We start from the raw sequence: 27,116 nt of genomic DNA, 5'->3' as shown, positions 1-27,116 counted from the left end.
ACTTTCGGAAATGTAATTAAAACCTTGCATAATATGTGTTTTCTCATCCTAAGCTTAATACCCACAAATTAGTATACCTTTATGGCCTACCAAGACAAATCTCTTGACCTATATATAGCACCATTCCTTTGCACTTAATTTCATCCAAAACCAAATATATTTCTAAGAAATCAATCCTCTATACTCATTCCTTAAGATAGCTAGCTCTTCCCATATTAAAAAAAAAAAAAATAGAAAAATATTTTAATACCATGAACAATATACCATTTTCTCATATGGACAAACTCTCAATCAACTTTTGCATTGCATACTTTCTTATTTTTTCTCTCTTGTTTGTGCATGGCAAAGAATTATCATGCAATCAAACACCATACCCTCATGTGTGTAACCATTACATTGGAACCACAACAACCAACACTTTATCAACCCTAGATTCTTCTTCTTTCCATGATATGGCCCTTAAGGTCACCATGGAGCAAGCCATTGAGGCCCACAAACTTGTGTCAACCATGGAATTAAATAATAATTTCAAAGACAAGAGAGCCAAGTCAGCATGGGAGGATTGTTTAGAGCTTTATGAGGATACAATTTATCAACTCAAACGCTCAATAAACTCAAACAATATAAATGACAAATTAACTTGGCAAAGTGCTTCCATTACCAACCATCAAACTTGCCAAAATGGTTTCATTGATTTTAACCTTCCCTCTCAACTAAACTACTTTCCATCCATGTTAAGTAACTTCTCTAAATTGCTTAGCAATTCCTTGTCCATTACTAACACCATAGCTTCCTCGTCCCACTCTTTGTCCTCGACCTCGACCTCGTCCTCGTCATCGTCATCGTCATCGACCAATAAACAAAATGGAGGGAGAAGGTTATTATCAGATGGATTTCCCAATTGGGTTTCATTTTCAGATAGAAAGCTTCTTCAAGAAACAATTGAAGCTGATATTGTTGTGGCACAAGATGGAAGTGGAAACTACAAAACAATATCGGAGGGTGTTGCTGCAGCTGCAAAACTAAGAGGAAAAGGAAGAGTTGTTGTTTATGTGAAAAGAGGTGTTTATAAAGAGAATGTTGATGTTAAAAAAACAGTGAAGAATTTAATGATTGTTGGAGATGGAATGGATTCAACAATTATTACTAGTAATCACAATGCTCAACATGGCTATACTACTTTTCGTTCAGCTACTTTTGGTAAGTTCTTCAATTTCATAATTACTCATACATAAAATTATTATAGTTCTTTTTTATTTGCATGGGAGAAATAATATGATCAATGCATGGAATGGTAATTGTAAAGTAATATAAAAACAAAGTTTGAATTAAATAAACATTATAAATATCACTTTGACTCCATTGGAGACAGGGACAGGCATAGTACTTATTTCTGTATACGGACCATATATCAGCGTACATCACAAACTTCTTTTCTCATATTCTTAATTTTCAACAATGAAATAATGATAAAAATAACTTTTGCACTCGATTAAATTCATTTTGCATATATATAAAAATATCTCAAAACATATCATTTTTTCAAATTAATAACTTTTTTCTTTTGGTCCCTAACAAAATAAAGTCTTTTTGGTCCCTATTTTTTAATAAAAATAATATATTTTTAATAATTAGTTTCCACTTTCATAATAAAGACTTTTTTGTTCAACTTTTTATATATTTGTAAGACCATTTCAAACAAAAAAATAAAAACACCACTAGATATTATAACAATTATTATAAAACTATAAATCATATATATAACCATCACATTTTTAACATCATTCTAGCTCACAAAACATAATGGCCGGCTGATATATTTTTACTTTATATTAAAATGAGTATCCATCCCTTCTCATCTTTCATATATATCTGTATTTAATTTGTCTGTAAAAGATATATATAATTTTATTTTTTTATATTTTTTTAAATAAAAACATCAAATTTTATATCTTCTATTATTGAAAAAGAATAATATAAATCAACAAATTATTGTCTAATTGAATAATAATTTTATATAATTTGAAAAATTCTAACCGAGAATAATAATTGTAGGTATTATGGGTGATGGTTTCATAGCAAAGGACATGACTTTTGAAAACACAGCCGGACCACAAAATCATCAAGCAGTGGCTCTACGTTCTGGCGCCGATTACTCTGTATTTTATCGTTGCGCCTTCAAAGGTTATCAAGACACATTATATGTCTACGCTCAACGTCAATTCTACCGTGATTGTAACATCTACGGAACCGTTGATTTCATCTTTGGTAACGCCGTTACAGTCCTTCAAAACTGCAACATCTTTGTTAGAAAACCAATGGGGAACCAACAGAACACTGTAACGGCACAAGCAAGAACAGATCCAAATGAAAATACCGGTATTATTATTCATAACTGTCGAATAACTGCTTCAAATGATTTAAAACCGGTTCAGAATTCAGTGAAAACATTTCTTGGAAGACCGTGGCAAAAATATTCAAGAACTGTTGTTATGAAAAGTAATCTTGATGGTTTGATTAATCCTAAAGGTTGGTCTGTATGGAATGGTGGTTTTGCTTTGAGTACACTTTATTATGGTGAGTATATGAATATTGGTGCCGGTGCTAATACCGGTGGACGAGTTCAATGGCCAGGGTTTCATCTTATTACTCAGTCTTCTGAGGCTGCAAAATTTTCTGTTTCTAATTTTTTGGCTGGTGGATCTTGGATTTCTAGTACTGGTGTGCCGTTTGATGCAGGTTTGTGAAAACTCAAGTAAATATTTTGTTGCATAAGATGCTTATAGTTTGTGTGTTCATTTCCGTGTATGTCAAAAGGGAGGGTAGAGAAAAAAACAAAATGTTATCTATATACATAGATAGATGAAGATAGATATATAAGCATATATATTGTTATTACTTTTAGTTTCGATAAGGTTGTATAATTAAATAGTGTTAAGTGTTTTTCTTTTGATTACTTAATTGTACTTTATATTTTCTTTTAGCAATAATATACTTATTCAACACTTTCTTTTATTTATATATCTCTTTTTTATCGATCGTCATTTTATTGCATTTGTTTACTAACTTTTTATATATATTTGGTTGCTTTTATAATTGCACAACTAATTCGACATTAGGTCCACTAATAAATGTTGTTCGTGAAAAATATCTAGCACCGGCAAGAAAAATGAAATTGATAACAACATATAATGAAATATATCAAAGTATATACCTTTATGAGCTAAATTCAAGTCTTCAAGTACTCTTATACATGAAAACATATTTAAAAAAGGAAGAACACTAGCTAAAAGGATACTACTTTTAGCTAGAGTCAAGTTTCTTGTATAAAGAGATAATTGCCATTATTTAGTGGGCTTAAGATAATTGACATTAATTTATATACTAAAAATCAATTTTCTAGATACATGAAAACAAGTTCAAAAGATAAGATATACAAGATGAAGCTCGTATAACTATGGTCGATTTAGATTCTTGTGAAGTATATTATAGTAGTAATTGATAAGATGAATTGATTGATCTAATGAAAATAACTGAAGAAGGGTTTAAATAATGTTTCATCCTAATATATATGCAGTTTCAAAATATTTAGAAAAGAGAGTTATCACATGAAAAATATGTTTGTGCATATATATAATCCTCTCTCCTCTTTAAATTATTATGTTAAAAATATAATTTAATTACTTTGAAAATAATCGGTTATTAGCTTTGGACTCGACACTAAAGATCATTAAAAATGTAAATGGGATGAAATAGTTTCTAACAGTTCATAAAGCAAATAAGAATATTTCTAGAAGTCAATTGAATAGGAAATCAAGAAATAAATTTTTTGCGGTTCTCAAGACGCTAAGGCTTTATCTTTCTTATTTTAATTACAAGGATTAGAGTAAAACAAAAATATGAAAATAAAGTATGATGGAAAAAAAAAAAAACAGCCGACAGTCTATACACATTTTCTTTACAATAGAATAATTGATATTGAATTAACTGAGATAACAAAATCATTTTCTTCACATTCTTTTACAATGTGGCGAATAACAGTGAGAATTTCAGTTGAGATAAATCCTTACACGTAGTTTCTCAAACATAAGTAACATGTGGAATTTGCACCCCAAACAAAAAAGAACTCGTGAAAAACAAAATCATGGATAAATACATGGTGGACTATAATCAGAAACTTGTATAAAAATAATAATTTTGATATTTAATAATTTAAAATTATTTATTACAAATTTTTTTAAAAAAAACAGAAATTGATTCATGTTTTCTACTGGAATAAAATTCACATTTTTACAACAAAAAATATCAATTATAAAATAATTTTTTTTCTCATTTTAAGTAGTTTTTATATATTTTTTAAATTATAACAATTAAATGAAAACAAAAAATAATTAAATATATATTATTTTTAAAAATAATTTATAAGAAACAGACTCTAAGTGGTCGCTTGTTAACCCTCTTTTTACTCATTTAAATTACTTAAGAAGCATCTGATAATTAAGTCTAAAATATTGAGAGAAAAACTAATTGAAGTGGACCGCTTATGATAATAAAAGCCAAAAATATTTTACAATTTTAATATTTATATATATATATATATATATATTTTATTTTTATACAATTATTTAACACTTTATTTTCTCTTCCACCAACCTCTTACATATTAGACATATAAAATAAGTTATAAGTTACTTACTTTAGATAGAAATTAGTTGATATATTTTTGTGTGAGGGGCTCATCGGTCCAATGTTTTGTTAATTGATATATTTTTTTTGAAAATTTTTTTATATTTATTTTTCTCAAAAAAATATCAGAATTTTTTTTAAAGAAAATCTAAAATATTTTTTTCTCAAAAAAGTTTATAGGTAAAATAAATAAAAAATTATTTTTCATGAAAAAATCAATTTTTTTTTTCAAATCAAAAAAATTTTAAGAAAAAAAAATTGTAAATATTTGTTTATTGAAAACGTGAGTGCATAGATCCACCTAAACCCATAAAATTTTAGAGACTTTTTAGTATTAGGGACTTCCTTTTTTTGGGTCTTTTAAACTATGAAGTTTTTTGTCATTCCAATATGTCGGTTGGGACTAATAATTAATAAATTTGTAAAATTGACAGTTTTATATCTACTATATTGTATCATTTTTGTGTGTGTGTAATTTGATATAAAAGTTATCTCCTATTTTTTACCTCTTATGTAATTTGATATAATTTTTTTTTATATTCTATTACCATCAATATATTTAACTATATCTATCTCAAAGTGTAGAATTAGTGTATAGATGTATACCAAATATTTTTTAATATTTTATGAATAAAAAAATCACTAATTATTAACTTGAATAATTATATGATTAAGATTTAAAATCATCAACTATGCTGGATTCCGTATTAGTAATTTTTTTTTTCAAGAATGGTCAAAACACGTTTAATTTGATCTTAAATGGAAGATGCGTGGATGTTTTTTCTTGTTGTTGTTCCGTAAGACATGGATTGATGTAAAATAAGTTGAATTGCATGGAATAATGATTATATCGATATAATTCAGCACCTCACATGTAAGATTAAAGGAGATGTAAAGGTAGAATAAACATGTCATTATCTAGTTGACAGGTAATTAATTAACAAGAATATTGATTAGTATGGAAATTAACTACTAACATGGTTTGGCTATACATATAAACACAATTAGATATTTGTCTTTTAGTTGATGTTAACATTTTAATTGTAATTTGTGATAGTTGCATGGAACCGATAAACACAATAGCGATTGATGTGAAACTACAGCTAGCTCAAGCTAAGTCAAGTGTGGAGATTTTTATTTATTTTTTTGTTGATAATTAAGCTAGCATCTCTTTTGTGATAATAGTAATATTTAATTTAGTTAATGGATTTAGTTAGTACGATAACTACGGTTATGAAAAACAAAGGAAAATGAAGGGTAGTAATCAGTGATAAGGAACAACCATGGCCCATTGGCCCCACCTTTTATCATTTCTGAGATATAGCTGTTTTTTAGTTGCTCTACCTAGCTAGCTAGTAATAAACCTTTTTTTTTAAACAGTGAAAGTTAGTAATTTATAATAACAAAAGTCCTATTTTACACCTTTTTGTAGAACCACTTTAGACAACTTTTGCAACCAATTTTTAAGTGGTTGATCCAATTTAAATAGTTAAACCTTGATTTGATACACTGGATGCTTGATGTTTCTATAACTACTTTGAGCATTATTTATGCTTGAGTAGTGCTATTAATCAATAAATTTATTATTTTAGTCTTTTATAAAAAAAAAACAAATTTTAAATAATTGAAAAAATTAATTTTTCATATATAATTAATATGGTTAACACAATTTTATGTGTTCAATTACATATAAATATAAATTTGAATATCTGACATATATGATTAATGGAATCTAAATTCATAGTTAATGAAGTTACGTCGACATCAATGATCAATAAATTTGACACATATTGTAATCATTAATCATCCACTAAATTTAATTAACTATATACTGCTTCTGATTTTTAATATAAACAAAAAAATTAGACTGTCTAAAATATAAATAATTTTCAACAATCTTTACTATATTAAATTTTTTTTTATAATACTCTTAATTTAATTTAAATTTTTCCACTCCTATTTGTGATGCCATAATTAATGCATTTATGTTTTCAAAGTATTCTAAGGATAATTTTAAAATTTTATTTATTTATTTTCCAAACCTAATAAAAATTGGTTGATTCCTTAGATCCTCTTTGAAACAGTTTTAATTTTTTAGTTATTGAAATTATTTTATAAATCAAATTTAAAAATTCATTTCAAGAAATAAAAACAAAGAGTATATGTTTGATAATGTTATTTTTAAAAATTGTTTTAGAGATGGAAAAATGATCAAATTTGTTTGGTACATGTTATATTTTAAAATATTATTAGAAAGTGAAAAATAAAAAATTGTTTCATACATATTTCCTTTTTCAATATCATTCTCTTTTAATATCTTATATCTTAGATTAAATAAAATTTGAAATGTTTTAAAATATAAAATTCATTATATTAAATAAAAATGTAAATCAATTAAGTGAAAAAAAATCTGAATTATTGTGACTTGAGCTAATGAGTTAAATCAAGTTGTTTGTGAGTTTAGATTGAGTTGATTTCAAGCTATAAAATAGTTTTCATATCCAACTTTAGTTGAGTTTCAAACTAAATCAATTTTTATTGAGTCGAGCTGAGTTAAACTCAACTCAATTCAACTTATTTTAAATCTTAATTGTATGGGTATGAATTATAAAAAAGACAATAGTAATATTTTATCCAATAGAATAAATATCAGATGACATATTATTCATGAGTTTATAAATACTAATTTACATCTCTACACATCAGGTATGTTTTATTATATTTATAATCACCAAAAAAAATTATCAAAAGAAATTACAATAATTTTTTTACATTATTTATGAATATTGAACAAAATAATAATACGAGTTTTTTATATTCTCAAGTTGTACAATATTACAGAATTATTATTAATGAAAATTTATCAATTTTTCGTGTTTTTAGTCAGCAAAACTAAAATTTAAAATAAAAAAATAAAACCTCGCTCATCTATTTTACTTTGTTAGTTTTAGAAACCAATAGATACAAAATAATTTTAAAAAACACTTCTGTAAAAATTGATTAGCAATGTTTTTTAATTTTAATTTTTAAAAATTAAAAAACAATTTTTGTTAAAGGAATCAAGCATACCCTTAATATGTGTTTCTTTTTCTTAAATATTGTAATCAACCATTTAAAAAATTGACACAAAAGTTACTCTTCAAATAAACTGTATTTTTATTTTAACTCGCTTTTTATATCATATAATCTTATATTACATGTATGTTTCACTCTTTTCCTACTCTTTTTATCTCTGCCAAAGAGAATACATTGTATGCCACTAAAAAGGTACAAAAAATATTATTTGGAAAAGTCTTTAGATAAATTAAGATAAAAAATATTAAAATTTTATAAAATGTATTTTAGGATAAATTTTGAAAATATAAAAACTATTTAAAACTTGGTTGATTGCATCCAAGAGTCATGGAGTCTTTTTGTATTTCTTGTTAATTTTATATGTTCGCATGTACAAACTATATGTCAAATAATGACATATTAACAAAGCTAATTCCATAAAAAAAAATACAAAATTTAAAAAAGAAATAAAGAGGAAAAAGTAATACTATTCTAACTATAAAAGTTATTTGCTACATTGTAAATGTTTTGAGCTTTTGTGGATATCTAGGATAGACGGTTATCGTATTGATACATTTTGTCTGTCAATTATTATCGATGTATATACCTCCATCCCGAAATATGACACATTGTCAAAATTACGAGTTAAGAAAGTCAGTAATAGTATAAATTTTTTAATGATTAATACTATTTGTCTAAGTTTACTCTTCATAATATTTATTCCTTACTTATTGATTAAAAAAATAGAACTATTTTTTATTATAAAATAATTAATACACTAAAATTTTCGATAAAAATCCTATAAAAAAGGACAAGATTTGTCTTTATAAAATTTTTATATTGAATGACGGATAATAAAAAGTTGAAGAAAAAGGCCCTATACACCTTATACAACTCTAAATTGACCAACCCAAACACCTATTGGAGATTTTTGTAAACATTGAGGGTGAGAGAAAAAGTTAAAAAAGTTAGCTTTATCAATTTAAGACATTCTTTCCACTGTTAGGGGGGTAACACGTTTTCATTCATTACCATAGACGAATACTATAAGTGAATTTTTAAGCTCTACCTCCTTTTTAGAAGTGATGTTGATAATTAGTCTTTTTTTTCCAAAGTTCATGATACAGTGGTAGCACAGCACCTAATGATAGATCATGGTAGCGCCTTCGAAAATGAATTTATATTTGAGACGACTGATATATCCAAAAATAAAGTACATTATGTGCAAGGAAACAGCCGGTCCTAGCCTTCATTTCTTTTTTAGCTGGTGGAAAATCCATCTTCCTCCAAAACATGGCAGAAAAGTCAAACCATGGAGGAGAGAAAATGAAAGAATTTAGAAAAGATTAGCCAACAAATGAGGAAATATTTATGTTAAGAACAAGTATAATCAGCACACGGCAGTTTCAAATTATTTAGCATAACAAAATTTAGTTAAAGTAACACAAATTCCACTCAAGTGCCCATACTACTAGAAAAGGGCTGAAAACAACCAACAGTACAGGTTGGCTACTCATAAAAGTAACATTGGAATGGAAATGTTGACAGACAATAAGAAATGACTGCTTGGTGCAATGAGGTATGCATTTATGTGATGACCGTTGGAGCAGATCGACCGGTGAATTCCTCCATCTTTGAAAGTTTCAAAGCAACCTCCACCTATAATTAAGATATATTTCAACCAGTCAGGATGACTACAAGCTTGGCAGTGAAATTTATATTTAAACTATTGTAAGCATCTTACAAGAGGAGCAAGTGCTTCATGTGAAAGTCTCCCAATCTTTGATGGATCTTTCTCATATTGCTCAATGTATAGTCGAATAGTAGCACCTTCTGATCCAGTTCCAGAGAGACGGAAGATCTAGGGAAGTAAAGTGAAGGTGAGAAAATAAAATAGTTAGCAGATCTTGTAATAAGAATGAGGTATGGAGGAAAAAGTGAATGTATCAATGGAAAGAAAAGTCCGCATTAAATCCACTTGAAAAAGGTGAACTGATATTAACAATTATTTCAAGACAATGCTAAATTCAAATCTTTACAACAAATGAGGAAATATTTATGTTAAGAACAAGTATAATCAGCACACGGCAGTTTCAAATTATTTAGCATAACAAAATTTAGTTAAAGTAACACAAATTCCACTCAAGTGCCCATACTACTAGAAAAGGGCTGAAAACAACCAACAGTACAGGTTGGCTACTCATAAAAGTAACATTGGAATGGAAATGTTGACAGACAATAAGAAATGACTGCTTGGTGCAATGAGGTATGCATTTATGTGATGACCGTTGGAGCAGATCGACCGGTGAATTCCTCCATCTTTGAAAGTTTCAAAGCAACCTCCACCTATAATTAAGATATATTTCAACCAGTCAGGATGACTACAAGCTTGGCAGTGAAATTTATATTTAAACTATTGTAAGCATCTTACAAGAGGAGCAAGTGCTTCATGTGAAAGTCTCCCAATCTTTGATGGATCTTTCTCATATTGCTCAATGTATAGTCGAATAGTAGCACCTTCTGATCCAGTTCCAGAGAGACGGAAGATCTAGGGAAGTAAAGTGAAGGTGAGAAAATAAAATAGTTAGCAGATCTTGTAATAAGAATGAGGTATGGAGGAAAAAGTGAATGTATCAATGGAAAGAAAAGTCCGCATTAAATCCACTTGAAAAAGGTGAACTGATATTAACAATTATTTCAAGACAATGCTAAATTCAAATCTTTAAGTCCACCTGCATTTTCCATCCCAACAAGCTAGTAACAAGTAGTCAGTAAGCTTTTCATCAATAAAAATAATAATAATAATCAGTAAACTTACCAATCGTGATCCATCCTCAAACAAATATCGGATCCCTTGATGTGATGAAATGGAACCATCCACAGGATCATTGTATTCAAACTCATCAGCATTGACAACATTTGAAACATCTGACCTTACCCCCTTAATAATCCTACAAAGACAGCAAATAAAATTTATTAAATTCATGAGGAAACCATATATACTCTCCTATTTATTCCTAGGACGCATACTCATATATTAACTCATACAGATTTGTCATACCAAGTCCATCAACTAATTAATTTTGGATGTAGTTCTAAATAATTACCAATGTCTATTTTCAAACTGGCCCCACAATGACAAACAAACCATCGTCAAAAGCAGCTGATATGGCCACCTGGGCGCTTAGGTTAGACAGAAAAGAGGCTCGACACTGGAGGTAATCTGAAGCACGATGACACATTAAAAGTGCAGGTGCAGCAACAAAGCTCAAAAAGACTTCTGGAATTGTCCATCAAGGACATCGCCATTGGTATGTTTATTCAGGAAGTGCTAGTTACCTAGGTTATTTGGATAATGAGTTCCATGTTTCCTTATAGGTAAACACTCCTGGAGCAGTCTGCTTGTATGTTGCCAAGGATTTTATTCTATGATTGCTTGCGTTTTTAGTTCATGGGTTAGAAGTTTTTTTTTCTGTGTAAAGCTCTTATTTAATGCCTTATATTTAAAGGTTACAAGCTAGTCTAGGTCAGACTCGAAAAGCTTTTACTTCATCAGAAGGAAATGTATATTGCAAGCAATCTCAAAATTAAAATAGGCTTAAGTAATAATATTAACATACTGATTAGCTTCTGATAGTGAGGACTGCAGTTTGACCAAATATGCCATTAGTTCCTTTGCTGCACCTGCATCGACATTCTTCAAGGGGGGAACGTGATCAGGTTAACTGGTTTTCAGAAGATATTGTACTAAAGTAGGATAAAATGTAATTCTATCATACTTCATAGTCATATCGAGTATAATAGTGGCGCCCATAAGTAGCCCAGTGCTGGCGAACAATGTCTTCAACTGTTACAAGCTTGTCTTCAAGTTTATCTTTATTTTTATATGCAAGTATAGATAGCCAAGCCAAAACTGCCCAGATTCCATCCTTCTCACGAATGTGGTCGGATCCTATCCACAAACACAATAACAATCACAAGATAATAAGAAGTCTGAGTAAGGTTAAAAGTTGTAGTTTGCTCTTCCCAATGCAGTAGCAAACACATACCAGTCCCAAAACTTTCTTCACCGCAAACTGAACACATTCCAGCATCCATTAAATTACCAAAGAACTTCCAACCCGTGGGGACCTGGCTTTTATTAATAAATTAAATAACTGTCTAAAAGCAATTAGTGGCCATTTTCACACTTCAAGACATTAGAAATAGTATACCTCAAAAAATTTCAAATTCAAATGCTTGGCTACAACATCCAGGGCAGCAGAGGTCGGCATGCTCCTACAAAAATTTACAGCTAAAGTTGGTATATACTTGTAAAAAAAGTGCCAACAGGTCAAGTTTCAAAAGATCAAATTGCTAGGAAATAAGCTCAAGAACCAATAACACATAAATAACTCTGGGCCAGTGGGACAATATATACCAATAGTTATAACTATGTCTTTGTATTAAAAATTCAATGGAATTCCTTTTTATTTCATTGTCCTACTAAAAACACATAATTACCCCTTTTGCATCAACTATCTAAATAATTACAGTTGATTGTTACCTGGCAACTCCCTTTAAGCCAGCAGAAAAGTACGGTATTGCTTCAACAGCATTTGCAGCAATAATGGCCACAGAATCTGAAGGAGTGACAAAAAACCTAACAAACAAGAGGTAAGTATAAATCAAAGCAAAAAATAGAAAATATTTACACTTATCACAAGTTAAGGGCTTCACTACCTTTTACCAAGTATCATGTTACGATCTGCATCACCATCAGCAGCAGCACCAAACTCTGGGGGATCGTTTTGTGATTCTGATTTTCCCAATCCCATACGAGCAACCAACTCTTTTGCATATGTCAAATTGGGGTCTGGGTGTCCCCCTCCAAAGTCTTCCTGTATCCAAGAAAGTGATCCACAAATCAAAAGTTGGCATTGCTATATAACTCAGACTACTTAAAGCTTATTGTTGGCATAATCCATAAGAATATAAGACCTTTGGTATACAGTTCAGCAAAGAGCTTTCTTGTGCTCCAAGCTCATCCACAAAAATACGCTTTGCATAAGCTCCAGCAACTCCATGTAAGGCATCATAACTTCAATAAAGTTGCAAAAATATACCATTATGTTTTGGGAAGAAGAATAGAGCAAAAAATAAGAATATTCTATATCACAATTTAAAACAGCATTCACAAAAGATACCAGAATGTGAATTTCGGAGATGTCAGCAGTTTCCTGATAGATTCAAAGTCAAAAATTGACCTGCAAAATTTCAAACAGAGGGAGAATTGAGTCGGTAGAAGCACATGTGTAGATAGAACGTTTGACTATCTTATGAAAAAAAATCATAACTTCAAGAGAAACTGCTTCAAAAGTGACTCCAAACTGAATACTCGAATGAAAAAGGCGATAATATTTATTAAAACAAACTTTTGCAGCATGACCAATTTAAGAATATCTCCAAAAAGCTCTTTTGTATAAATGAAGAATGGAAGACAATGTCAATTCTATAAAATATCTCACTTCATCAACTTTATATAATCGCTTGCTGAATCAAAAACCTCAACGTCAAATGGTCCTTCAGGCCCTGTAAAGTTTGTGACACCTACTGAGGTGATATCCACCTGGAAAAACAAATTGATGATTGGGAAAAAGGTTTAGGTAGATGAATTACAGAGCAATTTTAATTAGATAAATAAAGATAACGGAAAATCTGTAGCCAGATTTTGAGCAGTACATTGGGAAGATCTGGAGTAATGAAGTACTCCTTGATCGTTGTTGTATATTCATATATTTTGTTAGTAATTCCCTCTGGTGCAGGTCCACCATTTTCCATGTTGTATTTAATCCCAAAATCCTGCATAATGGAAACCAATCGACAGTAACAATCGTTTAGAGTTGGTTTTCTATGCAACAAGGTCTCACTATAATATCATACAAGAAAATTGCATCTGAGTCAAGTAATTGATTCTATTTATTTAACCTAGCCTAACATCCATCTACTCAACACAATCACCTTTGAAAATTTTCATCTTATTATGTTATGCGAAGCAGAGCCTCAACACAAAGATTGAAGTTGGAGCCAAATGATTTAGAGGTCATGACTTTGAGACATGGAGTTAGCCTCTCTTGCAAATGCAAAAGTAAGGCTACTTACATTAGATCCACAATGAGTCCGATCATTTCCTAAATCCATCATGGCTGGAGCTCTATAACACTAAATGCACCTTTCATTAACTTTATGTTATGTCTTATTGATATACAAGAAACTGCTATTTCCTATGTTCAGCTTCAGCATCGTTTTATTATCCAAAACTGAAATGTGATTCACCACAGCATAAAGAACACAGATCATACTAAACAAACAGTTATCTTCTAAGACCCCCCCACTAGCTACCTTAAGACATTTTGAAAGTTTATGGGGAATTTGAAAAGAGTAAATAGGTCTTATCACTTGTCATCACATCATCCAAGATAAAAACGAAGGAAGAATACAAATGTTTTATCATGTAATTCCACGATCCATGTGAAGTACATTCAAGAAATGTAAGCCAATCTCATATATTTGAAGTGGCTAAGCTACAGGCTAAATGTCAGGCAACTCGGTTCAAACTTTAGAAATAGAATGTAAGAGATTCACCCACTAAATCCCTATACCAGTTATCACCATAATAATCATTAATAAGGTATGGAAGTACTCACCTCATTAGGACCACCAGGGTTGTGACTTGCTGTCAGTATAAATGCTCCTGTTGCCTTGGATCCCTGTAAATAACATTTTTTATCACTATCTTTCTCTAATTCAGGAGAAAAATTGTTATCTTCCCTTGTAAGGCTAAACCATGGACTATCTTGGACAAAAAAAAAAAAAAACTCTATTCAAAGAGAGAAGGAAGAATGAGGATTAGTAAATTACATAAGACATGACTTACGTCAACCCCAACTCTTTCACGTATAACAGCAGATACTGCAGGAGTTGAAAGCAACCCGTTTTGACCAATCCAAATACGTCTTACTCCATTTGCTGCTGCCATTTTAGTTATAATCTACAGATTCATAAAATCATTAACGATCTACTAAATTTACACATGAGATGTACAGCAAGATACATATATCCCCTCATAGAAAAAAGTCACAAGTAAAGAGATGCATAAATTAATGGTGTAGTAAGCTAAAGAAACAAGTTTCTTTTTCAGGAGCACAAAACTTTGATGCTGGAAAGTAGAATTTTGGTTTCCATCTTTGTATTATTATAATCTTTAATTAGTACTTTTTCGTTTAATTGAACATTATAGTCATTTTCAAGAACCAAAATTTATATCCAAAAGACCACAAGAGGTGCAATCAGATTAGTCAAAATGCCTGCCTGGTTAATGAATTGGAAAGTATTAATCAAGTTAAATCCAAGAAGCTCGATTTCAAAGCGACAACATCAAACAAATCTACCTAGGCATGCATCAAAGCAATGCAAATGAGAAGTTTTGCACATAGAAGATGGTATCGATTTACAAGGATTGAATAGCATAATTGAGAAATCAGATACTTTAGACGCCAAGAAGACTACATTAAAAAGCTAGAACAGCATATAAGCTAAAAGTACCTGAATAGCTTGTTCCGAATAATAACGGCCATCGCCGGAAACCACTAGTGTTGCACCTACAAAGATGAAAGGTACAGTTCTCAAAACCCCACAAATGCAGAATGGCAGTATAATTGAAACAAAAAAAGGAAGTTGGTTTCCAAAAAAACATTTTGGATTTATCTTGACAAACAAGATATGGTGAATGCTGATATTTTTCTGTTAGGACAAAAAAGGTGTATTCATTTCATTGTTATGACTTTGAGGCAGAACAAAACATGAATGAACACCAACCTCTAACTTTTTCCTCAGTTAGTGCATTGAATGATGCCTGAACAAAGTTTTCAAGGTAATGAGGTTGCACAAATACTTTCACCTGAAAAGATCCATCCAATCCATTATTAGATTCTACAAGAAATAAGAAATGACAGAGAAGCAACAACCCAATCCTATCGATACTGATTTTGCAACATGCATTCGATTTAGATTCAAATTCAAATTACAATGTGGTTCCAAATGAAAATCATAAAGCAAATCGGTGATCAATTAGTCATTCATTTCTCAAAAATGAATATGAAATTTGATGTGAACATGAGAACTCTGCACATATACATATACTCTAGCTTAGTTCTGATCTAATCACAACTCAATGAAATCATCATAAAAAGCATAAAAATCAGATGCAGGTCTGAATCGAAAAAACAGATCGAATTAATAAGATCTAATTCCAAGATACGATCTAGTAACATAATCATGAACAAAAAAAAATCCAAGAATAATAAAAAAGAAATGAAAATGAAGGAAGAGTGTGGAAGAAGGAAATGAAAAGAGAAATGCGGTAACCTTTTTGCGGAGACCAGAAGTTCCAGGCTTCTGTCCATCGAAGGGAGTGGTTTCAATGCGTGAAACATTGAAGAGTACCATCGCAACCTGATGAAGAAGAAGTTTCAGAGAGAGAGAGAGAGAGAGATGAGAGAGATGAGGTAGTTATTATTTATAGGGAGAAGAAAAAGAGAGAGAGAGAGAGAGAGAGAGAGAGAGAGGGGGGGGGCGAGGGGAACGATGAGAGAAAGAAGGAGGAGTGTGTACCTTGTGTTGAGTTGAGCTTCCAGAAGAAAAAGATAATCAAAATTTATTTACTTTGAGATTATGTTTGTGCGACGAAGAGGAATTTAAAGCAATTGTCTTTGCTGGTTTCGGAATTTTGTAGTATCGCTTTATTTTATTTAAACCACGGATTGCAATATCATTAATTAATTATATATAAAAAATGAGAGTTAATTAATTAGTTAATTAAATTCGACACGTAAAATACAAGGAACCGTAGTGCAGATTTGAATATGTAACTCAATGTATTAATGTCTCGTCAATTTTTATCATTTGAACTGTAATTATGAGATCATGAATTGCTTTTACTTTACGAACTTCTTGCATCATTTTCTGTTATCTATAAATCAACATTAATGAATTCTAAAACTTTTTATATTTTTATGATAATTTGGTAGATTATCATTGGAAATAAATATAAATAAATTTTTGTTAGTGTTTAATAAATTTTAAAATCTTTATTATATTAAATTGAAGCATTATTCTTTCACTTTAAATTTTTTAAAAATATTTAGTTGATTATTCTTATTAGAAACTCCTTTGTGGATAATATTTGTCCATATTTATGAGGTAATTGACTCATCTCAAACACTTATTAATATTTACTCGTAAAAATGTATATTGTTTTAAATCATAATGTGAAAATTTATACTACATTTGTCTCTAATTATAAATATTTTTTGGAAAAAAGTTTGTCAGTAGATGTAAGTACTATTTCATTTTATTAGATGCATTTTATTTTTCTCAAATATATCTTTTATTAATACTATTAATTTATCTTGAAATATAAAAAGTTGAATTTAACACATTCAAATACAACAATTATTTTAAAAATATTAACACATAAAATAAACAATTTAACAACCCTATCAACTTTTCTTAACAAGAGTAAAAAATAAAAGCAATAGGTACTTATAATTAAGAATTGAGGTAATATATTTTGGTATAAATACAAAAGATTTAATTATAATTTTGATCCATCTATTTAAATTAATTTGCAAAATTGATCCACTATTTTAAAATGCAACAGTTTTTGTCACTTTCTCAAAAAAATTAATTAAAAAATGATGATGTAACATGTTTCTAATGACATAACATATGATAAGATAATGTTGAATGTTTAATACTCATTAAATTGCAATAAAATATTCTAAAACCTTCACTTTTAATTTATTAAATTATCAATTTTTGTAATTTAATTAATAATATATAAATAATTAAGATAGTCACATAATTCAATATTATGAGATTGTGTGTTACGACATGTAAAATCATCAATTTTTTTAGTTAAAAAATATGATAGAGGGATCGATTCAAATTTTAAAATAAAGGTAACCAGTTATAAGATTTGGTGAAAATTGACGAGTCAAAAATGCAATTAAGTCTATTAAAAAAAATTGAATCTAAAGAAATAATCGTGTTAATTTATTCATGACTAAAAAACAAATTATATTCATTCATTAAAATTGATAGAATATATCGATACAATACAAATTCAACTTCGCCAAAATAAAAAAGAGTTTAGTATATTTTTATATGACAATAATTAATTATAATTGCTAAATCAAAATGAGTTTAGCATGAGATTTTATACGACAACAATTAATTATATTTGCTAAAATAGTGTCACTTGGTAATACATCCACTTTTGTAAATATAAAAAATATTTTATTTTTTAGAAAAATAATAATGCAATGTCGGTGTAAATTAATTATAAATCAACAATTAATAGAAGTTATCATCTCATCACATAATTGTAACTTATATCAGAAAATAACAACTTAACAAATTATTTATGTTGAATGTGAATGTAGAATTTGTTCTATTAATAGTGGATACATATTAAACTATTACTTTTAAAGGAAATAGGTACGTACATCAATAAATATGAGTTAATTAACTAATTAATTCTAGATGTGGAATATTCTCACTCATGTTTTTTTTTATTGCATTTATTCTATAATCAACGTTCCAATAGATTTAGGAATTGTAAAAAGATAGAAGGTCTAATGTGAAATAAGAATACTCTAGCTACAATATGAGCTACCATATTTGTTTGTTTTTATTACAACAGTCGAATTATAATTAGTGCAAATATAAAACAATTCTCTATGAAGTAAAATTGAATAATCGAACTCATTATTGTAATTGTTAATCTTATCAATAAGAGTAATAAAAGAGGGACTGACATATTCAAACAGTATATTATTGAATTCATAGTCGTGAGTTAAAATAACTAAAAATATAATATGTTAAGATGTCTCTTTATAAGATCTATTAACTTTATTGTTTTTTAATTGTTGCTTTAAGATTATTTGTATTTATCAATAAAATTAATAAATTTTATCATTTAAATTAAATTAGCTGTCTTATTCTTACAATATCTTAATTAATTATTATCTTATTCTATACATTTTTCTATACAATAAATAAATATATTATTGATATAATAACAAACTTAAAAAACGATAGCTTCATAAAAACTTTTTTTCTAAATAATGATGACAATTAAATAAGAATAGATTGGGAAATAGAATTTCTATCTCCTTATTTTTTCTCAGCCACAACTATTTATAAATTTACTTTGAGCATTCAATCTCTTACAGGGGTGCAGATTCTGTTCGATGAAATTTTCATTATACCAGTAAAAATCTCACCATTCAATTTGTCTTGAATATTTTGACCTCATGCATGTATGATAAGTAAGTGGTTGAGATTCTAGTGCAAAAAACTTCCACCGCATAGGATCCGATCCCTCTTATCGTGACTTTGCTTCTCTCTCAAGTGAGCACGTGACGTGCCCACGTACCACATCCGTTCATTTGGTAATATTCCAACATCAGAAAGGTTTATTCCATTTTATAGTGATGTACCAAACTACATTAATAAAGCCCTTTCCCCTTCTACCATAAAAAGCCCTTTTCCCCAACTTACGATGCTGATCCAAATATATATATTTAATAATATTATTAATAGTACATTATTTAATATACATTTCAATCTGTTTTTTTATATTGATTAAAATTTATATAAGTTTTACTAGATTTATATATAATCTACATGATTTTAGGATCCATATAATTTTAACTAATACAAAAAAAAAGGAGTTAAAAAATATACGTAAAATATTATATTGCTAACCTTTCTCATAATTTAATCACCATACCAGAACATTAGGCAATCAAAGGAATAGTTATATAATTATGTATTGTAAAAGAGGAAATAGCTATTTGTTTTCTTTTGGTTGAATGTTTTTGTCAGATTTTTTTAATAATATAAAGGTTAAATTGTAGTTCACTTTTATACATAAATGTATATGTTATAAAATTAAAAGAAGTAGTAAGTTTCATAAACATATTTTTCTTTATAGAATTATATAATAATTAATTACAAAAAGATAAATAATTAAATTGCGACTAACTTTTTAGAGTGTGATATTCGTACATTTATCTTGTATGTCGAGTTATAAAATTTTAATTATTTTTTAAATGAGATATTATGTAGCGTTGCTTTGAACACTTATAAATTAAGAGTAAATTGTTATATCAAAATATGAAACTTTAATTAATATTAACGCAATACAAGAATAATAAAATTTAAATTGTCTTAAGAATTAATCATAAATAATTTATAATATTTTACTGATGAAGATGATAAAAAATAACTAGCTAACAAAAAATGTAAATTCAAATATATTATAGACCTGTTTATTTAAGATTTATTTGAAAATGATTTTATAGTATTTTTATCATTTTGTTATATTATTTTTAAAAAAGAATTTAAAAATAAAACTTCAAATATCAAACTTGTTTAAATATTTTATCTTAAAATATAATTTTAAATATTTCATATATTTTCTATTTTCTACAGCTCTTTTTGGATAATAAAATTTCAAAAAATATTAAACTGAAAAACTATTTTAAGAAACTTTTCATAAAAATCAATTTTAAAAAATACATATTTTTTTAAAAAATATGTGATTCTTATAATGTTAAAATTTCTAATACCAAATATCTAAATGATTATTACTTTTTTCAATTGATAACGAATGAATCTAAAAAATAATTCTACTATTTTTAAAAAAAAAATTCATAAAATTCATTTTTAAAATAAAAAATCAAAATCACTTTTTTAAATATTAAACAAATGAACATTATAAATAGTATAATAATCAATAAAATTTAACCTAAAATAATATAGTTAGTGTTACCAATAGAATTTATAAAATATATTTTTAAGCACAAATCTTGAGAATATATTATTTTAAAATAGTGTACAACTATCATATTTAACCGAGACTATATAATAAGAAATTAAAAAAATTATTTAAAATACCAAAAATTAAGAATATAAATATTTATGAATTAAATACATAAGAATATTATGAGTATAAATAAAATTATAATTTTATTCTAAAATAGAATGTCAAATTAACTCATAAAAAATAAATTTAAAATCAAATCTTTAACGACACATTAATAATGAGAGTTGGGTATTTAAAGTGTCACAAAATTATTAAGGAAATTTTTCGACAATTTTAGGAAAAAAAATGATAATATATAAAATTACAAATAAATACATATAAATTAATAACAATATTTAGAGAAGTCCAAAAATTCCAAAAGATATACAAAAATAATCAGGAAATTAAATAGTTAAGAAAAACTGAATTTGGACATATGAACAGTGTCGCGCGCCTCCACGCGTTCAGAACCGCGTGTGGGATACGCGCTATATCATCTTCTTCACCCGGATATGCAGAACCGGGTCGCGATAACCCGCAAGATTCATTCTCGCAGAATAGCTCACGAAACTAGACAAAACTCAAGACTAATGATCACAAAACGATGATTAAGAGAAGCCCTTTGGAATATTTCGAAATCGTTAATTGGATTGAGAGGTTTTTCAGATCGAAATTATAAGAAACCGTGGCCAATAAAGTCTTGATTCGAAGAATATAGAACGATGAAAACTTACAATTTTCAAGTATGTTCATCGTAAAGTACAACGGAACACAACCTCTAAAAATATTCGGAAACAAAAAAAAAAAAGATAACTCAAATCGTGGTTTCTAGTTTACGACGTTTCGTGCTTTCAAATATTATACGAATTAATATAGAGGCAGAGAAGCTTAAGCTTAGTATATAACAAAAAGTAATCAATCATAATTGATATACTTATATAACAAAGCATATTATATAACAAAAAGTAATCAATGATACACAAACATACATAAACTGATTGATATAATAATATGTGTACGTATGTATGCAACTATATGAATGAAATGTTCAAGCAATAAATATTACATTTGATGTCTTGAAATAACACAAACCAACATTAATTAGACACTTCACTATCCAATGATCTTGATGTAGTAGAAAATTCTGGTATTGATCTTGGAGGAGAATACATAACAGGTTTTGGTGGCATTTCCAAAGATTCCAAGCCACCTTCCAACATATCAATCACTTTACTAATCGTTGGTCTATGAGATGGAATTGTTTGAATACACCACAAACCAACCATAGTTAATCTCTTAGCTGTCTCATTTTCTTCTGTTGTCATTATTCCATCCACTTCCAAATCACTTCCTTCCTCAAGCTTCTTATAAACTACCAAATGCGGAAAATATAAGTCGCTCGAGCGACTACCTTCTACAATGTTAACGTTTTTCTTTCGTCCTCCAACCATTTCTAACAGCATCATTCCATAACTATAAACATCAGATTTATGTGAAACGCCTCCGAAACTTTTGTTGAAAACTTCAGGAGCTACGTACCCAACTGTCCCTCTAGCATTCGACATTGAAATAATACTCTCGTCTCTTGTGCTTAGCATAGCAAGCCCAAAATCGGATATTTTTGGACGATAATTTTCGTCCAAAAGAATGTTGTGTGGTTTTATGTCGAAATGTAGAATCCTAGTGTTGCATCCTTTATGCAAGTACTCGAGTCCTCGAGCTATTCCTATTGCAATTTGTTGTAAATTCTCCCAGCTCAACGATGAGGTATTAGTTTTCATCGTTTCAGATTCTTTGTTGTGATTGTAAATGTACTTTTCGAGGGAACCATTTGACATAAACTCATATATGAGAGCTTTTTTGGTTCCGTCAAGACAAAATCCGAGAAGAGTGACAACATTAACGTGCGATGTTTTGCATATACTTGCAACTTCATTGATGAATTCTTCTCCATTTCCTTTTGATTCATTAAGTACTTTTACTGCAACAGAACAACCATTGAGTAATTTTCCTTTGTATACAGAACCATAACCACCTTCTCCGAGTTTAACTTTGAAAGATTCAGTCATTTTCTTTATATCAGAGAAATTATATCTTTTTAGATTAAGAGGACCTTGACTTTCAAGGAAGGCTTCTATGTGTTGATTGTTCCTTGTTATTTTGCTGAATTGTGTTAATATAATCTTCCATATTTTAGCTTTGTTTCGACATATTATTACAGCAATTAGAGGTAGTAACATTCCAGTAGCTACGAAACCTGTCAGGAGAATATTAACATTAATGGATTATATAATACTTGCAAATCATTTTAGAATGCTTTAGATTCTTCTACTAATATAATCTTAATAGGAGATAAATTTAAATGTATTATATTGTTATACATGTTTTAATAAGGAAGTAATATATTTCAGAAAAAAAATGTACCTAAAACCAGCTTCAACACTTTGCTCTTCTTTCCACCTGAAATGAAAAACTATATTAGTGTTTGTTTGATATGGTTTACAACTTTATATTATATTATTTATGTCATTAATAGGTGAGAAATATAAAAAAATTCAATTGAATAATATTGATACTAGATAATTAATTAGTTGCAAAAACTTAGTCAATTAGAGTCTGAGGAAACTTTTTAAGTTGAGTTTTTAAATTGGCTTCGGATGTACATATTATTTATTTAATAATTTTTTAATTATATGCTTTAATAATCACAGTTCACTCTAACTCAACACTTCAAAAAATTTACTACATATGTCTCACCATTAACTTTATATTGTTATATTTTAACAATATTTATTTATTTTAATATAATTTATTGAATTAAATCCACAAAAATGAAGAGATAATATGTTTTTATAATCACCCTCCCATATAAAGCTCTAATATTTTTGACTCTACAATCGATATCATTGTAGTATGTAAATATTCTTAGATAAAAAAACTAATTAATACAAAATAACTAACTAATTATTATAATTAATTAATCAGCCAACTAAAATATTATAAGTATGAATTTGTTTGGTATGAGAAAAATGAATATATATCTGACTTGGCATCTAGAACCTATATAGAGGCGGAAAAAAAAAGTGAGTGATTTAGAATTCGAAATTTTTTAGAGTGGGTAGGAGATCTAGACCTCAGTTTGTCAAATGAAAAAATGATTCACTTTTTAAATCATATTGTTTTTTATATCAATTTATATTTGAGAAATAATATTTTAATACACAAATTTGACAATAAACTTTGACAATAATTTAGATGAAGATTTAAATATATAATTAATTATAGTTCATAGATAATTAATAAATATATAATAATATAATTACATTTCAATAATAATCTATTCAATTTAATTAATAAAAAATTAACGTTATTAATCATAATTTTTAGAAGCTCAAATATAAATCATATTTAAAATGGTATTCATACAATAGTTAATAAGTTGTAATATATTATCACATTAGCCATAAAAAATTGGGTTAACCAACTATAAATTATCATGAAATTTTGTTATTTGATTTTTGTGTCTAACATATGACAGCTAGTTAGTTACATATAGACATGTCTACAACAGCCATCATATATATATATATATATGTTGTGTTCAAATTTCTTTCCATGTGGGATACCATTAAATTACGGATGAAGGTAATGAAAGGTCAAACGTTGCGGAAAAAAGTGTCAATTATAGTCAAGTAATGTGTGCTCTTTAGTGTCAATTATGTATCTATGTTGATGCTTCTCTACGAATTATTATTCACAACTACCCATACTTTTCATTTTTAATTTTAAAGAAGAGAATAGAAGGATTGGTAGGTGAACGTCCAAGTCAAGTCATTATGTTAAAAAAACAAAAAGTGTATTATGTGTTACAATTTAATTGGTTTTTATAACAATCACTGCCACCAATACCCCTTTCTTTAGGTTTCTAGTCTATCTCACGACACACATGGTGCATTTATTTAATCCCTAGAGTTTAGACACTAGTCTATTAAAGTCAATATTAACAGTACTAAATCACTCAATTATTATATTTAAGATATTGCTTGAAGAATGATTTTTCTTTCTTTCTGGAACAATATTTGATACACGGGTTTCTTTCAAATTTTAATATTAGTTTACAAACTTAGATATACTATGCAACATCCAATTCATAAATGGGATCTATATTATTACCCCAAATGGTTATGTTACTAGTCTTATAGCAAATAAATACTCAATGAAAAAGAGTACTAATATTTTTTATTTTATTTTATAAAATGTTCCTTTTGTCTCAACTTATCTGATTCTAAGAAAAATGCATCTAAATATTTAAAATTCGATGAAGACATAAATAAAATTTTATTAATGATATTTTTTAAAAAGTAGTCCTATAATTTGTGTTGAGACACTAAAAGAGTTATATATAAGAGTTTCAGAAATAAATCCTTAAATATAATACAAATTTTTTCACCTCATCCTAATAAATAAACTAACTACTAATATTAACCTATAAAAAAATGTTTGATCATTTATTGTTGGAGCGACATTCAAACTAAAATTCTCTACCACCATCCAAAAAATGCTTTTAATGAATAGAAGTGATGAATTCGAATTAAGGTTGTTGTGTTTGAAGTAATGTTTATCTTAGTATTTATCAAATTGCACACTGAGGTAAACAAACATACACAAACCAATCAAACAAGGTTAATTATTTAACAAACTAGCAAGATACTTTGGCATTCACACACTTAAACAACAATACAAGAACTAGAGAAGAAAGGAAAAAAAGACATACTTTTATGAGCAGGACACATTGCAGCATGAGTTCCACTTCCAGCAGGACAATAACAAGAAAACTGAGCAGAATCATTCTGATTAGTTCCACATGTTCCTCCAGATTCTCTACACACTGTACACTTAGAAGACCACCCTACACCTTCATCATACTTCACATCAAACCCTTCATCCAAGGCTTTGTTCAGAGCACCAATTCCACCCTCACTGTCCCAAACAACATCCTTAGAAACTTGAACTTCAACACTAACACCACAACCCTGCATCTTAGTTTCATTATTAATCAAATAAAAAGCATGTCTATTGGTACCATTTTTTACACAAGTAAATTTTTGTATGTTTCCAACTATTGAACTATTCTCAATTGGGCAATCGTAGAATATAGTAACATTTTGAACGGTTGGAAGAAAAGTAAAGGGACTTCCATTCAAAGAAGTGTTGGTGAAATTTGAAGAACAAAAATCATAAACAAGATCTGTTCTAACCATTTTCATGGTAGAAGATGTTTGGTTAATGTTTAGTATATTGAATTTTTGTGAACCGATTTGAATAGAGGTAGTGTTTTGACTATGCATACAAGTGAGTTTGAATTCATTGTTTCCACAAAAATTTGGTCGGTTTGTTCCCCAAAAAGGAAAAGACACGTTTGTGAGTGTTCCACATGTGAAATAGGATTGGCTACAAATAGAGAAGGTATCATTTTTTTGTGAGTTGGATTGTGGCAAAGTTGTTGAGAAAAAGATTATGGAGAATATTATGGATGCAATGAAGGGGAAATGGATAGACATTATTGAATGGAAGTGATTTTGAGATGAAAAAGAAAAGAGAGAAGGTATTTAAGGAGAGAACAAAAGAAAAGTGCACAACATTACAAAATTAAAGCGTGGAAAAATTACTAGTTGTTTAGTGGCGCCACAGTTGGTAATATCTAGTCTTGAGAGGGACTAATAAACATTATAATAATGATCACTTTTTATTTTTTAAATATACATTCATTTACCTTATCATAAAAATAATAGAATCCCATAAAAAAATTAACACACAATAATACGGTTTTTTTATCAAAAAATTAATAATAAGTTTTTTTTTTTTTTTGTATATATAGAGTCAATGAAGTTTGAACCCATTTTATTTTTTTTAATATTACTCAAATCCCTCCCCCACTAGACTAATCCTAGTTGCTTGTTTAAGTTTACCTTGCTATATTTATTTTTGGTTGATTCACAATATTGGCTCCTTTATTTCTAAATTTTAAAATATCCAAAATTTTGTTCAATCACAGATATTTTTTACTGATATTTGTGTTGAATAATAAGCTAATTATTGCATGATATTTGATGATGTAAAAAGATAAAATAATAAGATATAATCCATTTATGGATTGGCACATTACTTACTTTTCAACTTGATCCATTACCAAAAATAAGTCTTGAATTTGATGGTAGGAAAAAACTGGAACTTTAACAAAATTGGAAACTATATTTCCTAAGCCAAAAATTAGAATTCAGATTGTCTATGGTTAATCTCACACATTGAAATAGTATATGATTGGAGCGCGTTTTTTAAAAATGATGAAAGATATAAAATAAATTGTCAGAAATAAAATTAAAATACTTGTACAGCAAATCAACGCACAGAAAAGACCAAATATATTAATATTATATATTATTTATAGCAACATGTTAAAAGA

The 27,116-nt window shown here is 28.3% G+C and overlaps 3 protein-coding genes and 1 long non-coding RNA gene across 4 annotated transcripts; 1 reads left to right on the top strand and 3 right to left on the bottom strand.

Annotated features, from left to right (window-relative positions):
* The first annotated feature begins 251 nt into the window (after positions 1-251).
* On the top strand, positions 252-3,015 carry LOC101502572 (pectinesterase). Its single transcript, XM_004503324.4, has 2 exons — positions 252-1,200; positions 2,056-3,015. The coding sequence occupies exons 1-2, from the start codon at positions 252-254 to the stop codon at positions 2,745-2,747; spliced, it is 1,641 nt and encodes a 546-aa protein (XP_004503381.1). The 3' UTR covers positions 2,748-3,015.
* A 6,071-nt stretch (positions 3,016-9,086) lies between these two features.
* Positions 9,087-9,624, bottom strand: LOC140920909 (uncharacterized). The gene is made up of 2 exons (XR_012163566.1): positions 9,485-9,624; positions 9,087-9,399 (listed from the first exon to the last, which is right to left on the bottom strand). It is a non-coding gene; the product is annotated as an uncharacterized lncRNA (long non-coding RNA).
* Positions 9,625-9,814: 190 nt separating this feature from the next.
* LOC101501824 (phosphoglucomutase, cytoplasmic) lies at positions 9,815-16,529 on the bottom strand. Its single transcript, XM_004503322.4, has 19 exons — positions 16,393-16,529; positions 16,147-16,233; positions 15,598-15,679; positions 15,325-15,380; positions 14,657-14,770; positions 14,427-14,489; positions 13,462-13,581; positions 13,248-13,348; positions 12,927-12,986; positions 12,721-12,820; positions 12,463-12,620; positions 12,287-12,382; positions 11,955-12,018; positions 11,790-11,871; positions 11,520-11,692; positions 11,361-11,437; positions 10,559-10,691; positions 10,172-10,288; positions 9,815-10,086 (listed from the first exon to the last, which is right to left on the bottom strand). The coding sequence occupies exons 2-19, from the start codon at positions 16,225-16,227 to the stop codon at positions 10,015-10,017; spliced, it is 1,749 nt and encodes a 582-aa protein (XP_004503379.1). The 5' UTR covers positions 16,228-16,233; positions 16,393-16,529; the 3' UTR covers positions 9,815-10,014.
* Positions 16,530-21,553: 5,024 nt separating this feature from the next.
* Positions 21,554-26,289, bottom strand: LOC101501508 (LEAF RUST 10 DISEASE-RESISTANCE LOCUS RECEPTOR-LIKE PROTEIN KINASE-like 2.3). The gene is made up of 3 exons (XM_004503321.4): positions 25,428-26,289; positions 23,078-23,113; positions 21,554-22,910 (listed from the first exon to the last, which is right to left on the bottom strand). The coding sequence occupies exons 1-3, from the start codon at positions 26,212-26,214 to the stop codon at positions 21,751-21,753; spliced, it is 1,983 nt and encodes a 660-aa protein (XP_004503378.1). The 5' UTR covers positions 26,215-26,289; the 3' UTR covers positions 21,554-21,750.
* Between the last annotated feature and the right edge of the window lie 827 nt (positions 26,290-27,116).

Source organism: Cicer arietinum, chromosome 6 (genome assembly GCF_000331145.2).
Source record: "Cicer arietinum cultivar CDC Frontier isolate Library 1 chromosome 6, Cicar.CDCFrontier_v2.0, whole genome shotgun sequence".
Taxonomy (NCBI): Eukaryota; Viridiplantae; Streptophyta; class Magnoliopsida; order Fabales; family Fabaceae; genus Cicer; species Cicer arietinum.
Note: the sequence above shows the minus strand (reverse complement) of the source record. Positions and strands in the feature narration are given on the sequence as shown.

Bases quoted from the DNA above. Each gene is read 5' to 3' on its own strand.
- LOC101501824 (XM_004503322.4), bottom strand. From the start codon at position 16,227: ATGGTACTCTTCAATGTTTCACGCATTGAAACCACTCCCTTCGATGGA. The intron at 11,438-11,519 runs GTATGATAGAAT...CCCCCCTTGAAG, and splicing joins ATACTCGATATGACTATGAA to AATGTCGATGCAGGTGCAGC. The intron at 10,289-10,558 runs GTAAGTTTACTG...TTACTTCCCTAG, and splicing joins TTGAGGATGGATCACGATTG to ATCTTCCGTCTCTCTGGAAC.
- LOC101502572 (XM_004503324.4), top strand. From the start codon at position 252: ATGAACAATATACCATTTTCTCATATGGACAAACTCTCAATCAACTTT. The intron at 1,201-2,055 runs GTAAGTTCTTCA...TAATAATTGTAG, and splicing joins TTTTCGTTCAGCTACTTTTG to GTATTATGGGTGATGGTTTC.
- LOC101501508 (XM_004503321.4), bottom strand. From the start codon at position 26,214: ATGTCTATCCATTTCCCCTTCATTGCATCCATAATATTCTCCATAATC. The intron at 23,114-25,427 runs GTATGTCTTTTT...TTTTCATTTCAG, and splicing joins AATGTGTCCTGCTCATAAAA to GTGGAAAGAAGAGCAAAGTG. The intron at 22,911-23,077 runs GTACATTTTTTT...TTCTCCTGACAG, and splicing joins AGTGTTGAAGCTGGTTTTAG to GTTTCGTAGCTACTGGAATG.